This window comes from Myotis lucifugus, unplaced genomic scaffold (assembly GCF_000147115.1).
Source record: "Myotis lucifugus unplaced genomic scaffold, Myoluc2.0 scaffold_295, whole genome shotgun sequence".
Lineage (NCBI taxonomy): Eukaryota > Metazoa > Chordata > Mammalia > Chiroptera > Vespertilionidae > Myotis > Myotis lucifugus.
In genome coordinates, this window is record NW_005871343.1 from 1,319,283 (window position 1) to 1,336,731 (window position 17,449).

General features: G+C 39.0%; 1 protein-coding gene across 2 annotated transcripts in view; it reads left to right on the forward strand.

The window, feature by feature from the left end:
* Positions 1-17,449, forward strand: part of UBQLN1 (ubiquilin 1) — a 45,625-nt gene continuing 28,176 nt past the window's right edge. For both annotated transcript variants that reach the window (XM_006100019.3, XM_006100020.3), the window contains exons 1-2: positions 1-722; positions 16,457-16,608. In XM_006100019.3, the coding sequence (XP_006100081.1) occupies positions 543-722; positions 16,457-16,608 (332 nt within the window). In that variant the 5' untranslated portion in view covers positions 1-542. The remainder of the gene's footprint in view (positions 723-16,456; positions 16,609-17,449) is intronic.

Consider the following 17,449-nt stretch of genomic DNA (forward strand, 5'->3'; position numbering starts at 1 on the left):
AATTTCGCTAACTGTGAAGTCATCCACGTGCGCCGCGATGTCGTCCAGAACCTGCGAGTTTATTTTTTGGTGAAAGGAGTGAAAATAAACGGACCTCTCCCGCCCCACTCTGCGTTTATTCTTTCGCTCTGGCTGTGCCTACACTGACCCACGGGAGAGGGGAAGCAAAGCCGCGGGGGCGCGAAGCCCGGTCGGCCGGGCATGACTGGCCGACGCCGCCAGCCGCGTTACCCGGCGTGCCCCGCGCGGCGGTGGCGACGGAGGAACGCGGGGGAGGGGTTGGGGAGGAGGAGGAAGCGGCGGCTGCGGATGTCGCTGCGACCGAGCGGCGTCTGAACATACGGCGGCCTCCGAGCGCCCGACCCGGGCCTACGCCGGAGCCCACGCCCAGCTCTGCCGCCCCTCGCCCGCCAGGGCGGCCCTGCGCCCCTAGCCACTGAGGCGGCGCGCCCTGCGTCCTCCGCTGTCCGGGCCTGCCGGCTCTGGCGTCTGCTGGCTCCCCCTCGCTCGCCTGCGCCTTCACTGAGTCACCAGCCGCAGCCATGGCCGAGAGTGGTGAAAGCGGTGGACCTCCGAGCTCCCAGGACAGCGCTGTCGCGGCCGAAGGGACCGGCGCCCCCGCGGCCGCTGCTGCCGCGGAGCCCAAGATCATGAAAGTCACTGTGAAGACCCCGAAGGAGAAGGAGGAGTTCGCTGTGCCGGAGGACAGCTCCGTCCAGCAGGTGAGGACCGCCCCAGGCTCGGCCCGCGTGGGGGTGGCGGCAGGACTCCTGCCCGCGGCCGGCGGAGGTGGCTTTTAAAGGCCTGGGCGGGGGTCTGCCCCGGAGGGGCGCCCGGTCGCACTCTCCGCGCTCATCCCTGAGGAGATCACACCCAAGTTCGTGGGTTTGCTCCTCGGGACGCCGCTGAGGTTTGTGGTGGCGCCTCGCGGCCCGTTTGTGGGACGCGCCGACACCTCTCCCCTCCGCGCCCTCCGCTTGGGCCTCCACCGCCCCCGGCCCCCCGCCCCCCGCCGCCTCCCTGCTGCTCCGCACAAAGGAAAAGGACCCACCGCCGGCTCCCGGCTGGGACCCGGCTGGCGGGGGGCGTGGGTTCGCTCTCGCCCGGTCTGCGGTTTTGTCTCAGGAATAAAAAAGGGGGGTGCTTATTGTTTTGCCTGCCCGAGGGGTAAGGTGGATTTTGCGGCGAGGAGCACATGGACATTTAGTTTTGCGTTTTCGCGGCTGAATCGTTCCCATTCTTTATTTTTTTAAAAAATTTACTATAACGTAGAACTTGCTTTCAGCCACATCTTAAGGGATAGTATTAGCCTTAAGGAGGAAGCTGGATGGCCCCTCATTGATGACTTGCTGTTTTCTTTGTAATCTATCACCCCTCGGATGCCAATCATTGGGTAGGTTTTTGTTTGATTTTAGGGGGACGATAGCTGCGTTACTCAGATGTTAGCGGTTGCAGTCTAATAAAAAACAAACAAAATTGGAGTTAATGGAGAATACTGCCAAATAATTTACAACTTAAAATCTGTTCAGCAGTATAAATTTTACAATTCATTAGGAATCTCGAATTCAGCGAATTGTTTTAGCACATTGTTGAATACATCCTTAGAATATTTTTCCATAATTATTGTATTGATCTCTGGCAATTTCAAACATTGTGAACAGTTTATGAGGAAGCAATTCCTGAAATGTACATTTTACCTAGGGACTGCAAGTGATTTGTGGTCTTGGTGTATATGGTTCTAGAAGATGGTGAGTTTTGTGAAGTTGTGAGTAGAGCGTGTAGCATCAAGCAAGAGAAACTTTTACCACCTACTGAATCACCGTATTTTTTGGTCTCAGTTTTGCTATGAAAAATTTCCTTAACATTTTTATATTTTCCAACATACAGGAAAGTTGAAAATTGGAAAATGAATACCCACATGGCTGTTACCTACAATTAGTGTTTTGCTGTATTTGCTATATCACACAAGTAATTTATCAGTCCATTTTTTTACTTTGAATGCATTTCAAAGTAAATTTCAAATATCGATACATGTTCCCCTTAAAGAACACTTCAGCAATGTGTATATCATTAACCTGAGTTCAGTCTTTTTATTCATTTACTAGAGTCCTGGTGCATGAAATCTGTGCACTGGGGGGGGGGGGGGGCAGCTGAATGGGGTCCCACAGCCCAGGCCCTCTCACAGTCCTGGACCCCTCGCTCCTTACTGCGCCAGCCGGGCTTCTGGCAGAATCACCAGGGGGCAGCTTCTGTGTTGAGCGTCCGCCCCCTGGTGGTCAGTGTGCATCATAGTGACCAGTCGTTCTGCCATAAAGGTGGCTTAGGCTTTTATTATATAGATAGATTTATTTATTTTAGTTAAGTTTGGCATGCAATGAAATGCACATGGTTGCCATTCTATCAGTTTCCACAAAACTGTGTAATCTAAAGCTTTTTATGGATGTAGGACTTTATAATTGACTAGAAAGTTATCTCTTAACCTTTCCCAGTCAGTTCAGCCACTCTTCCCTCCATCACCCACTTTTTAAATTTTTCTTCACCGTTGGTTAGTTTTGCCTTTTCTAAAACTTCTCGTAAGTGGCATTGGGTAAGGCTTTTTTTTTTTCCCCCCACTCAGCAAAATGATTGAGATTCATTCTTGTTGTATAGTTCCTTTTTTTAAAAAAATTAAAAATGTTTTTATTGTTTTCAGACAGGAAGGGAGAGAGAGAAACATCAATGATGAGAGAGAATCATCAGTTAGCTGTCTCCTGCGTGCCCCCTACTGGGGATCGAACCAGAAACCCAGGCATGTGTCCAGATGGGGAATGGAGCCATGACTTCCAGGTTCATGGGTCGACACTCAACCAGAGCCACTCCTGACAGGCTGTAGTTCCTTTTTTATTGCTGTGTTGTTTTCATTGTATAAATTTACCAAAATTTATCTATTAACCTGTTGTCAGTTGTGTGGGCTGTTTTTAGTTAGTTACTATAGACATTCTTTTATAAGTCTTTTTGACAAGTGCTTTTTCTCTTATGATAAACACTTAAAGGTGGAATGACTTGATCATGTGGTGCCATGTTTGTGCTATTTTACAATCCTACACAACAGTGTTATGGGAGTTTCTGTTGCTCCACATTCCTGCTAACATTTGATAGTGTCAGTCTTTTTTGTTTTATTATAGTGGGTGTGTAGTCATATTAACTTTTGAAGTCTTAGATCTTCTTCCTAGGATTCCTAATTCAGGTCTCTACCTTTCCAGCTGTTGTGAGCATTTAATGTAAAAGATTAGAAAGATTCAATATTCTATAAATAGAAATTTAAGTCAGGTTATATATCTGTGAGGCTTTTTTTAAAACTTTTTGTGATAGTGAAGTTAGAATTTTAAAATTCTGTGGAAATTTTAAATTTACTCCTCTGTAACCAAAATAAAATTTTAGTAGATAAAATTAAGGCCTTTCTGAAGCAAATTTTTCTAATGGCAGTTGAATTTTTATTTTGATAAATGCTTTCTGTTGGAGCAGAAAACATGATAAAAATTGAAGCTCATCACTGCACTAAGACTGAAGACAAGTTGAAATATCTGTACACTCTGTTGAGGGAGGCACATACTGGAAAATGTGCAAGAATAAGAAAAGCAATTTTAGATGATTTGTAAAATTCTACTTGAAGCACAAGAAAAAATTTGTAACTTTGAAATTAAAATTTCCTTAAGTGGCTTGTTAGCTTTAAATTATTTGCTACATATTAAAATTTATTTATTTATTTTTTTCCTTTTTTTTTTTTTAAATATATTTTATTGATTTTTTACAGAGAGGAAGGGAGAGAGATAGATAGTTAGAAACATCGATGGGAGAGAAACATCGATCAGCTGCCTCCTGCACATCTCCCACTGGGGATGTGCCCGCAACCCAGGTACATGCCCTTGACCGGAATCGAACCTGGGACCCCTCAGTCCGCAGGCCGACGCTCTATCCACTGAGCCAAACCGGTTTCGGCTACATATTAAAATTTATTATTAAAATATATTTAATTACATTAAGGACCCAATAAAAATGTTCAGTAAAAAATTGGGAACTGTTTGGTTCTGAGAATTCTTAGGTAATATTGTAGGTAAAGGGTTAAGAAAGAGACCTACAAAAGGATAATATTGAAGTCTTAGGCTTTGTATCAGACAAATCTCATTTTCTACAATTTAAAATATCTTTCAATAAGTGTTCTTACATCATTTTCTTAATACAGTATACTAAGGTAGTATTTCTTTATATGAATACATTTTTTAAATTATTTTTAGAGTACATTTATTAAAGCTGGGGACAGTGAAACAAAGGAAGGGCTTAGAGTAGAAGCAGCAACAGGAGACAGCCTAGGTGGGTGCTCTGCCTTGGCTTTCTAGAAACGATGTGGGGATGAAGTGAGCCATGCGGGGCTGCTATTTTAGCTCACTGAAAAGTTAGAGAAAAGGGGGCCTTGGAGACACGTTCAAGGGGTAAGCTTGGGATGAGCTGCCGCTGCCCACTGCTCACTTGGTTGCAACCAAGGGAAAGCTGCTTAGGGACCCTGAGTTTAGGACTTAAAAGTAAAGATGCATGCCTGAGAGGGAAGGTGTGGGCATGCTCCAGAGAGAGCCCTCTCAAGGTGGTTTCATTAATTGGGGATTTCATAATGTAAATAGATTTTAAAAAAATGGCACAAAGTCCCTGTGTATGAGATTGTGCTTTCTTTTACTTATTCATTATCTATTATTGGAAACAGTTTGAGGATTTCCAAGTGTCAACAAGCAAGATGAAGTCCAGAAGAATGCTCTGTATGTGTGTGTGTGTGTGTGTGTATGTATGTGATTAAAACTAGTGCAGAGAATGGAAGGGAGCTTCCATGTAACTTCTGACTAGCTTTTCTTGGATTTTTTTTAGCCCTCCAGATTATAGTGTAAAATTTTGAAGTAGAGTTAAATGAAACACTCAGGTAACATGCATTTTAGTTTTACAAAACACCTTCATCACTTGAAACATTTAGAAAAATAATATATTTAACATAACATTCAATAATATAAATACTGTATTGAGTAGAATTGAGCATTTCCTAATCGGGGAAATTGCAATATCTTGGGTCATTATCACAAGCATCACTTAACATTATAGTGTGGGTGTAGGACTGCACTGTCCTCTTTGGTACCATCAGCTTCCTCTGACTTTTGAGCATTTACAATATGATTGAAATGATTTAAGATGTGCTGAGGTATAAAATGCCAGGTTTTCAAAAACTGTGATTGGCTTCTTATACCTGGCATAATGTTTTTAAGGTTTGTCTATGTTGTGCCATGTATATGAATATATCATATTTTCCATCATACTGGGAAAATGTCATTTTTAAAAATTATGTTTTTATTCATTTTAGAGAGAGAAGAACATCTGTGTGAGAGAGAAACATCTTTGGGTTGCCTCTTGCATGTGCCTTGATTTGGAATGCTACTAGTGACCTCTTAGTGCATGGGGCGATGCTCAACGAACTGAGCCCACCAGCCAGGGCTGTAGTCATTTAAAAAAAAAAAAAGAATGTTATTTATATGAGTCTATTATTTAAAAAAATATTTTAAAAGATTTCTCAGTTTTAATTTCTAATGGAGCATATATCAGTAACTATAGCCTTCATAAAGAAAAATTCTTTGGGGTTTTTAATTTGTAAGTGGTGTCCTGCAGTGGCATATTTAATAGATTAAGTTGGTGCTTATAAGATTGAGGATTGACTCCGCTAAGTGGCCATTGCCTCTTGCCTAGAAAATATAGTAACCTACTGGTCAGTCTTCCCATTTTTCTGCCTCTCCTCCCATTCATTCCTAGATCAATCTCTGAAAAAATGTTAATCTGATCATGTTGCCCTCTAGGTAAAACTAATGGCTCCCCATTGATCTTAGACTACTTAAAGCTTCTGTGAGGTCCTGTGCAGTGCAGTGATGAGCTCCATTCTGATGCCTTCTTTTTTCCTTGGTTACTTGGCTCTTGCCATACTGACTTTTTAGTTCCTTGACCTGTTGCTACATTTTTTTCTTGCCTCAGGACTTTTGTGTAATTTGTTCTTGCCGTCTGCTTTGCCTCCCACTCTTTGCCCATTCCAGTTACCCCTTAAATTTCAGGGTCACTTTCTCAAAGAACTCCTTGATTGCCCAGGCTAGATTGGGATTCCCTTGTATTTTCTCACAGTACCCTAGTTTTGGTTATAAATCATCACAATTTAAATTCTGTATTTATGTGGCTATATGATTAATGCTTTATTTTCCTGCTAGAGAGGATTTGTGATTGTTCACCATTGTTACCAGAACCTAGTGCATGGTATGGGCTCAGTAAATATTTATTAACAAGTATGTATTTAATAATAACTAGCAATTTTTGAAATTTTGCTGAGTGCAGTATATACATATTCTCTGGTTCCTGCTCTCCTTTCGCAGCTTAGTTTTTAACAGCTCTTCCCTTAGTTCACCACTCTTCAAGCACAACTCTTGACTGCCTCAGGACATTCACTCTTTTTAAAAAAATATTTTTATTGATTTCAGGGAGGGAGGGAGAGGGAGAGAGAGAAACATTAATGATGAGAGAATCATTGATCAGCTGCCTCCTGCACGCCCCCTTACTGTGAACAGAGCCTGCAACTTGGGCATGTGCCCTGACCATAACCACAGAACACAGAAAATGATTTGAATAATTATCCATCTTTCTCAAAGACGGTTCACAGCTAATGTAATTTAAATGCGTAGGAGAGAAGTTAATTCTTTACATGTATGTAGTCAATATGTAGTGCTGGTAAATGTTCCAATTCTTCGGGAAAAACACTGATTTATAGTGTTTGCTGATTTCTGTGGTGTCAATTCTCTTACCATGACAGTTTTAAGCTACCAGTATTAAACTGGCTCACAAAATTCCTGAAAATTTAGCAGTGTGAGCCAGTAGGAGCCATTGCTTACAATAGATGCCTTAAGGCAGGGGTCAACAAACCATAGTGGGATAAATGTGCCATGCCCATTTATTTTTGTATTACCTATGGCTGCTTTCAGAAAGACCATATGGTCCCAGAGCTGAAAATATTTACTGTGTAGTCCTTTACAGAAAGTTTGCTGACCTCTGTCTTATGGCAGCAGGGCTTATTGTTCTGGGTCTTGTCACACTGTTCCTTAAAAGCCTTCTCATTGGAACATTTTTACCATGACTAAATAATTACAGTGCTGTCCAGTAGAAATATAACGAAAGCCACATATGTAATTTTAATTATATTAAAAATAAAAAAATCCACTTAAAAAATAAAAGGTAGTGACTTGTAAAATACACATAAAATTTACCATCTTAACCATTTTAAGTGTACAATTTAGTGGCATTAAATAAATTCTCATTGTTGTGCAACTGTCCATCTCTAACTCCTTTCATCTTGCAAAACTGCAACTCTGTACCTATTAAACAATAGCCCCCTCCTCTCTCTACCAGCCCCTGGCAGCATTCATTCTTATTTTCTGTCTCTATGAAATTGACTATTCCATTATCTCATAAAAGTGGGATCAGAAGTATTTGTCCTTTGGTGACAGGTTTATTTCACTTACTATGTCCTTAAGGTTCATTTATGTTGTAATGTGTCAGAATTTTCTTCCTTTTTAAGGCTGAATAATAATTCCATTGCATGTATATACCCCGTTTTGTTTACCCGTTTATCCTTTGGTGGTCACTTCGGTTGCTTCTACCTTTTGGTTACTGTGATTTTAATATGTTTTGTTGAACCCCGTAATCATTTTAACTTGTTATTGATATAAAATTGAGATATTATACTTTTTTCATACTAAGTCTTCAAAATCGAGGGTATATTTTACATTTACAGCACATTTCAGTTTGGACTAGCCACATTTTAAATGCTCATTAGCCACATGTGCCTGGACCACCGAATTAGATAGCAGAGTTAATAGACTGTGATTTGCTCCCCACTTACCTCTCCCCCTTTGTTCACTGTATTTCAGCATTTGTGTTGTCTTTTCCCCTAATTATCATTCACTAGCTCTTTCCCCCTCTGGGCCCTTTCAAAGGCTGCTAATGACAGTAACATAAAAGCAGGTATTTATTCCAGACTTATCTAGGCATAATGCATCTCCTTTTAAGTTTTACAACTTTATGATGATGCAAGTACTGTTATCCTTTTTTAAAAAAAAGAAGAAATGGATTCAGATTAATAATATGATCGAGTTTATGCACCTATTAAATAGTGGAGCCTAGATTCAAATCTAGTGACTAACTTTGGAGCCCACACCTGACTGCTCCAAGCTGCCTTGAGTTTTCTCTGGCTGGCTTTTATTTAAATGTTAGTTCATTAGAAGGTGATTGGAGGCACCTTTTAAATTAAATCAACAATGATAATCTCATATCATTTTTTTGCTTATGTGGACTTTATCCTTACTACCACATACTGTAAGAATTTACAAGTGTAGAGGCTGTTTTATCTTTAATCCCATGGTACCCAGCATTGTGCTTGGCACATACTGAGTAATGCAAGTATTTATTGAGTGAATGAATAAATATTATTTTAAAGATTACAATATTTTGTACTTATTTGGGACTGCTTGTGATTTACTAAGAAAAATGTGGTGTTTACCTTAGTCTAATTAAATGTGCAATGACATTCTTTCAGTTGTTAACTTCCATTAGAAAGGAAAATCCCACTAATTAGGATTGGGAGTATTTTTAGAGACTAAAGTTGATTATTATGTATAAATCTGTTAGATGCAAAAATGGCTAGATTAGCATAAAAATATTCCATCCATTATAGGTATAAATAATATGTATATCTGTGTGTCTCTGTTGTGCAAACATTTTCATTACTAGAAGATCTGAACTCTGTTTTTTCCAGTTAGTTTGACATCCTATAAATATGATAGCATAGACTGCTTGGATTACTGGTTAAGCAGCTGCAATACAGATTTCTAGACTCAGGTATAATTTTTTTTGTTAAATATTTTTTAGCCTTTAATAAGGCAGGGTGGAGAACGTCCAGCCCACAGGTCATATGAGGCCTGAGAAATCATTTGGTCTGGCCCTGCCAAGGCATTAGGGGTGAGTTAATTAAATGTTTGACAATATAGCAGGCTAATTTTTAAGTTTATAATTTTGTATGGCCTATGAATGATGTTATAAATATCTAAATGGCCCTTGGCAGAAAAAAGATTCCCCCACCCCTGCTTTAAAGCTTTCTCCAGTGGCTGTTACTACTTTTAAGAAATGCAGAATGCAAAGAAAAATTAACTACATTATGCATGCTATTACTTTAAGGTTAGACAATTCGAATGATGTAGAAAAGTATGAAATTAAAAGGGTGCCTACTCATAGATAATCTAAATTTATCTATATCTACCGTATATTTTGGTGATTCTGTCTAGAAGGGTGTTTATTTGTATACCCATTATATAATTTTCTGTTTATTCCTATTAAGCAGATGCAATAGTAACCCACAGCCTTTCTGTACCTTATTCTTTTTCCTTGTTCCTTTGTGTTCTTTCCATATCAGCATATGTAGAACTAACTTGTTCCACTACTTAACTATTTATTTATTTTTTGTGTACATATTTTTATTAATATTTTGAGAAAGATGGGAAACGTGTTTCAGGATAATAGTTAAGTATATTGAAATATAGTTCTCCTTTTTTTTTGTAATCCTCACTCGAGGATATTTTTCCATTGAAGATTTTTTGTGTGTGTGTTTTTTAAGATAGAGTGGAAGGGAGGGAGAGGGACAGAGAGAGAGAGGAACATCAGTGTGAGAGAGGGAAATGAATTGGTTGCCTCCTGCACGTGCCCCGATCAGGGCCGGGGATTGAGTCTGAAACTGAGGTATGTACCCTTGACTGGAATCAAACCTGGGACCCTTCAGTCTAAGGGCCAACACTCTTATCTACTGAGCCAAACAGGCTAGGGCTATCGTTCTGCATTTTGGAGAGAGTTGTGAACCTTGGAATTTGAGAGATGTGACTTTGGGCAAGGTGCTTTTACTCCACTGCCAACATTTTATTTACTTATTTATTTACTTATTTATCTATCTGTTTATTTATTTAAAGATATTTTTATTGATTTCAGAGAGAAAGGAAGAGGAAGAGAGAGAAACATCAGTGATGAAAGAGAATCATTGATCGGCTTCCTACAAGCCCCATACTGGGGATGGAGCCCACAACCTAGGCATATGCCATGACCGGGAATCAAACCATGACCTCGTGGTTCAGTGGTTGACACTCAACCACTGAGCCACTCTGGCCAGGCCATTCATTTATTACTGAGTGTTCAATTACATAAAGAAGATGCTCTTTTTTCATATTAGCTGCTTATTGTACCCTATAGGTATTTCTCATACTCAACCTCTTTGTATAAGATTTATGCAGTGTTTTTATTTTTTTTTTATTTTTTTTTTAATATATTTTATTGATTTTTTACAGAGAGGAAGGGAGAGAGATAGAGAGCTAGAAACATCGATGAGAGAGAAACATCGATCAGCTGCCTCCTGCACATCTCCTACCGGGGATGTGCCCGCAACCCAGGTACATGCCCTTGACCGGAATCGAACCTGGGACCCTTCAGTCCGCAGGCCGACGCTCTATCCACTGAGCCAAACCGGTTTCGGCTATGCAGTGTTTTTAAATGAGGCCAATAACTGCAGGCATGTTGAGAGTAATGACTGGCTGAACTATTGCATAGGATGATTTATTCAGTGTGGATGATTTTTCTTTTTTCATCGACTCTAGAGAAAGAGAAGGGGGGAGAGAGAGAGACATCGATGTGAGAAACATTGATTGGTTGCCTCCTGCACACACCTGACCAGGGATCGAACCTGTAACCTGGGTTTGTGCCCCAACTTGGAATTGAACCCTCCATTCTTCGGAAATGATTAAAAAATAGAGAACCTTGAAGGACCTTAAAATACTGAAATAGCAAATATCTGAATGCAGCATATTATTCAGACACCTACAGTATTTAGAAAATTTTTACCAAATACTATTACTATGTAATTCTGTAGGCAATGAAATGTGTATGCTTAATCTTCAGAGTTTATGTTTTATATATAGGTTGCAATATTTTTCCTTTTTTTCTGATTATATTTAATTGTGAGGAGGAGAGACTGGATGTTTAAAGGCAAGTTTGGATTGTGGGGTGTTTAAAGAATAACTGTTTCTTTTAGGTAACTTACAATTAGATTAACTCAATTAAAAAAAATGCATATAGCCAAGTCAGTGTGACCCATGCACCATAAGGTCACCTGTTCCATTCTGGGTCAGAGCATATGCCCCGGTTGTGGTTGTGGGCTCGAATGCCCCGTAGGGGGCATGCAGGAGGCAGCTGATAGATGGTTCTCTCATCTATTTTTCTATCTCACCCTCTCCCTTCCTCTCTCTCTAAAATCAATAAAAAATATATATTTAAAAATAAAAAATTGCTTATAATTCAAAGTTTATCTTCACATAATTAGTTTAGCAGTATTTGAGTGTCTGCATGAGTTGGATAATTTTTTGCTCTTGGGTCTGTCCTGTGCTTTGTAGGATATTTAGCAGCATCTCTGGTCTCTACTCATCATATTCTAGTGGTACTCATCCTTTTTATGATAACTAGAAATGTCTTCAGACATTGCTAAAAGCTCCCCAGGGTGGATAGAGGCCCCCCCATCCCTATTGGGAACCACTGCTCTAGGGTGACTAATTGGGGAAAACTCTTACACCCATATCTTGCCATATCTTATTCCTTTCTTTTAGGCTGATTATATTCTCTTTGGGACACTATTTATGTTTATATTTATATACATATATTTCTCTATTTTGTTTATATATATATATATAAACAAAATAGAGAAATATGCTAATTAACCAGGACGCCCTAACGGGTCAACCGGACAGGAGGAGGTTGCGCACGCAGCGTCGGGGGCGGGGCGGCAGGGGCCTCCGCGCGTCTGTGCTGGGGGAGGGCCTGATCAGCAGTGGCCACAGCTGCTTCAAGGGCCAGAGAGGGAGGCAGGGCTGGAGCAGCAGCAGCTGCGGCTGCTGCGGGGCCCGGACAGCGAGGCAGGGCTGGACCGGAGGTTGGGCAGCGCCACGAGATTTTGAATTGCGCGCTGGGCTCCTAGTATATTAAATTTTCCTGTCTGGATGTTGAAGGCCTAGCTGTCAGCATTCTGTTTGGTATGGGGTGAAGGGGGAAAGACTCAGCATCTAGTATGTCTATGTTTACTTTAGTATTTTCTCCTGCTCTCAATGTGCTTGGTGTGTTCTTATGTCCAGAGACCCTCTGTTCCTTTTCCAGAGAGGGAAAAAAATTCTTCTAGTCTTTTTGTTGGGTTTTTGGAGGGGGTAGTTGTTTGCTTAGTATGCAGTGAGGATGTGTTTGCTTCTTAGATGTTCAAATAATCCTATTTTTAGTATTTAGGCACTTCTCATCCCTTTACCTCCTATGCTCAGCCTCTGGTGGTACCAGTACTGAGTCTTATGGGAATTACGCAGATTCTGGGGATTGAATTAGCTTTTGAATTCTTCATTGCCAATTTAGGATTCACTTCACTTGGGGCTGCTAAATTCATTGACCATGTGTCTATTTCATGTTCAGCTTCAAAGTTTTTTGCCAGTTGAGACCAAAAGTTCTTAATTTGTTTTATAGTCTGAGTTTCTGCCTTAAAGTTTTTTTTGCAAATCATATGTCTGTAAGAATCTTGTATCTATAATATATAATATATTTTTACAACTTAATAATAAAGACAACCTAATAAAAAATGGGCAAAAGATCTGAATAAACAGTTCTCCAAAGAATATATACAAATAAGCACATAAAAAGGAATTTCAGTCTCCTTATGATGGGGCAGTGCAGCTATAGACCAAGCTGTATCTGTTTGGGAAGGGAGAAAAAACAGTAGCTGGCATCCATGGCAACTTCTCCAAGTGAGTGGTGCTGGAGAGGTATGTAGGACTCTATGTGGCCAGCCACAAAAAAAATAAAAAATAAATAAATAAATAGGAACTTCACATCATTAAGTATCACGGGACTGCAAATTAATAAGTATCACGGGACTGCAAATTAAAACCACTTCCCATCCACTTGGATGGTTATAATAAAACAGTCAAATAATAATAACAAGTATTGGTGAGAATGTAGAAAGTTTGGAACCCTTATACACTGTTGGTGGGAATGAATAATGGTACAGCCACTTAATGTAACATTTTGGTAGTTCTCGAAATGGTTAAACCGAGAGTTATCATATGACCCAGTAATTCCACATCTATGTATATACCCAAAAGAAATGAAAACATTTTTCACACAAAAACTTATACATGAATGTTTATAGCAGCTTTATTCATAATAGCCCAGAGGTGTAAACAACTCAAATGTTCATCAACTGATGAATGAATAAACAAAATGTATATCCATACAATAGAATATATTTGGCCATAAAAAGGAATGGCATAGTGATACATACTACAATATGGATGAACCTTTAAAATATGCTACGTGAAAGAAGCCAGTCACAAAGACCTTGTATAAGGCATATGATTGCAATTATGTGGAATGTCCAGAATAGGCAAATCTGTAGAGACAAAGTAGATTAGTAGTGTCTTATGGCTTGGAGTGATGGGGTGAAAGGAGGTGATAGCTAAAGAGTACTGGTTTCTTTCTGAAAAGATAAAAATGTAAAATTGACTGTGGTCATTGATGGTTGTATACCAGTGATGGCGAACCTATGACACGCGTATCAGAGGTGACACACAAACTCATTTTTTTGGTTGATTTCTCTTTGTTAAATGGCATTTAAATATATAAAATAGATATCAAAAATATAAGTCTTCGTTTTACTATGGTTGCAAATATCAAAAAATTTCTATATGTGACACGGCACCAGAGTTAAGTTAGGGTTTTTCAAAATGCTGACACGCCGAGCTCAAAAGGTTCGCCATCACTGTGTATACATTTGTACATATACCAAAAATCATTGAATTGTACACCCTAAATGGTCAAAATTGTGTGTAAGTTATATCTCTATAAAGTTATAAAATCTTTTATTATTGTTTTAGTGGGGCTTCAAAAGGATATGAGTAGATAGGTGTCTTCAATCTAGCATCTTATCTTCAAATCCTAAAATATGCTAAAATACTAATAATTGTAAGTTAGGCAATTAAATCACTTACTTTGGAATGACGAGTCATATCAAGGATTCTGAAAAGGATTTCTTAGTTTAATGTTAAGAAACAAATCTTGCCGAAACCGGTTTGGCTCAGTGGATGGAGCGTCGGCCTGCGGACTGGGGGGTCCCAGGTTCGATTCCGGTCGGGGGCATGTGTCTGGGTTGTGGGCACGTCTCCAGTGGGAGGTGTGCAGGAGGCAGCTGATCGATGTTTCTCTCTCATCGATGTTTCTGGCTCTCTGTCTCTCTCCCTTCCTCTCTGTGAAGAATCAATGGTATATATTTAAAAAAAAAAAAAAGAAAGAAACAAATCTAGATTGCCCTCATTTTACATAAGATTTAGAATATAGTTAATTGGGATACATTGGTCCTTGAAATCTAACTAGGTTGAATCCTAGTTATTACTTGTGTCACTATGAGAGGAGAGGGATATATGGGACCTTTCTTTGTTTCTGTATCTGAAATGGGATTAAAAACCATCTGTCTCACAGGAATTGAGATTTAAGAGAGCTGGCATAATAGTAACTACTATTTACTGACCACCACCTGTGTACCTGATACTTGCATTTTATACACATTCTCATTTAGTTTTTATAAAACCATGTGTTCTGCTGCTCATTACATTATTTCTAATAGCTACCAGCGGGAGAAATGAGATGTCTAGTAATAGGAGAATAGTTAAATTATGGTTTGACCGATTTTTCTATATAGAATATTATGCAAATAGTGTTCTACAAAGATTTTTAAAAAATTACTTGAAAATTGCTTATCTTAGATAAAAGGGCTATATTTCATAATTTCAGATAAATTAAGAAAAATCAGTTGGAAAGTATATGCTGCAGTATAATTTTGTATTATCTTTATTTTTTTAAAAAAACTAGTTGCTTACATTGAGTGTGTAACTTGATTATGGAAAATTTTATTCATACACAAAGGTAAAGTGTGATGAACTTGCATGCACTTCTCATATTTTCTTAAAATATATTTTTATTGATTTCAGAGAAGAAGGGAGAGAGATAGAGATATCAATGATGAAAGAGAGTCATTGATCAGCTGCCTTTTGCATGCCCCACACTAGGGATTGAGCTGCAACCCGGGCTTGTGCCCTGACCGGAATCAAACCATCACCTTATGGTTCATTAGTTGATGCTCAACCACTGAGCCCACGCCGGCCGGGCCACTTCTCATTTTCAGCAGTGATTGACATATGGCCTATGTTGTTTTGTTTATATCCCTCTACACGTCCCCTTCCCCACCTGTGCAAAATTTTATAAAATTTCAAATACTATATAATATGTTTTTCCACTTACTGTGACAACCAGAAATACCCCTTATATTTTCAAAAACACCCTCTTGGTGATAGTGCCATTATCTATGGAGCTCCACTTCTGTGGAATGATTGGAGATGTGATTATTTCCTGAATTCGGATTGGTTCTCTGAAGTAGTCTATTAATGTAGATTCCTTGGTCCACCCCATGGTTTCCTGATTTGGACAGTGGAGTAAAGGCTAAGTGTACAGGTGATTTTTGATAAAGGTTTGAGAGAAACACTGATCTAGCTTAGAATAAGTAAGCTTTTTTTTTTTTTATAGTATGATGTTCTTTTCTCTTGTCTGGTTTTGCATGTTATTTTCTGAAGCTTTTCTTCAGGTTTTCCTGGCTACTTCCTAATCTTTCTTCAGTTCTCACTCGAAAGCTTTTTCTAACTGCCCTTTGTGCTTCCTCTGTACTTTGTGGTTTACTTGACTGCCTCTTTCATTGGACTGTTCTCTTTCAGGGGAATTTTTTGCTTTATATTTGCACAATACTGCTTGTTAATGTTGAGTGAAAAAGGTGAGGAGGAAAGTCAGTATAATAGACAAATAATATATATTCAACTGTACACTTTATTTTGGCGCCAATATACTTTGTATGTGTGTGTGTATACTAAATAACTAGAAAAAAAATAGGGCTAGAGTTAGAAATCTGAGGAATAGCTTATTGTAAACTTGGTAAGAACTATGTGTACTTTGAACTCCATTTGGCACCACTGATATAAAAAGAATAAGGATATTGTAAAGAAATGAATTGTTATGCCTTAGCAGAAGATTGAATATGTACACCTAAGATAAAACCTTTGTGTTAAGATGAGTGAAGTGGTAATACTCATTTCCCCACTAAGAGCAAGATACACAGAAAAGATGAATTTTTATATTATTTGAATTATGGCAGTATCTCTAGAAAGGGACTCGTTGAAGTTTTCCTGCTAAGAAACTAGATGAGATGATGCTATGAAAATACCTGTAATACGTATTTTTATCTTATTAGTTCAAGGAAGAAATCTCTAAACGGTTCAAATCACATACCGACCAACTTGTGTTGATATTTGCTGGAAAAATTTTAAAAGATCAAGATACACTGAGTCAGCATGGAATTCATGACGGACTTACTGTTCACCTTGTCATCAAAACACAAAACAGGTATGTTTTTAGAAGCTTTAAACCACGAGTAAATGCTTTAGAAATAAAAGTCTTGGCTTTAAAGGGCTTTCTCTGTCATTAATTGAGTGGATTAAAATTTATGTTTTTAAAAAACGCTGTAATTCAGTAATGTTAATGCCTACACATTTGATATTTTAGAACAGCGGTTGCCAACTGTTCGGACCTCACAGACCACCAGTGGTCCCCGTCCACTGGTTGGTGACCGCTGCTCCAAAGGTTTCCTTAAACCAGCAGTTGCCAACCTTTCAGACCTCACGGACCACTGGTTGGCAACCGCTGTTTTAGAAGATTCATCCATATGAGCCATTATTTTAATTACAGAACAAGCAGATTAACATATTTTTAGGTATGCTTTTTGTTTTAGATTTTGGGACAAAGATCAGGGATGATTAATTTCCTTGGCACAAATCTATAACCATATTTCATTAATTCTAAGGCACCATCAATTTAAATATATATAGATAGATTGATTTCAGAGGGGAAGGGAAAGTGAGAGAGAGATAGAAACATCAGTGATGAGAGAGAATCATTGATCGTCTGCCTCCTGCATGTCCCTCACTGGAGATCGAACTCGTAACCCGGCATGTGCCCTTAACCGGAATCGAACCCGGGACCCTTCAGTCTGCAGGCTGATGCTCTATGCACTGAGCCAAACCAGTTAGGGCAGCACCATCAATTTTTAAGAGGCACCTATATTTTATGTATCGCTAAGAAAAAATACTGCCAATTAAGTAGATATTTTCTTTTTGCTTAAAATTTTTATTTTATACCTCGTCAAAGAGTTCCTTTAGACTTACTTGGATATGGTATTTATTATATT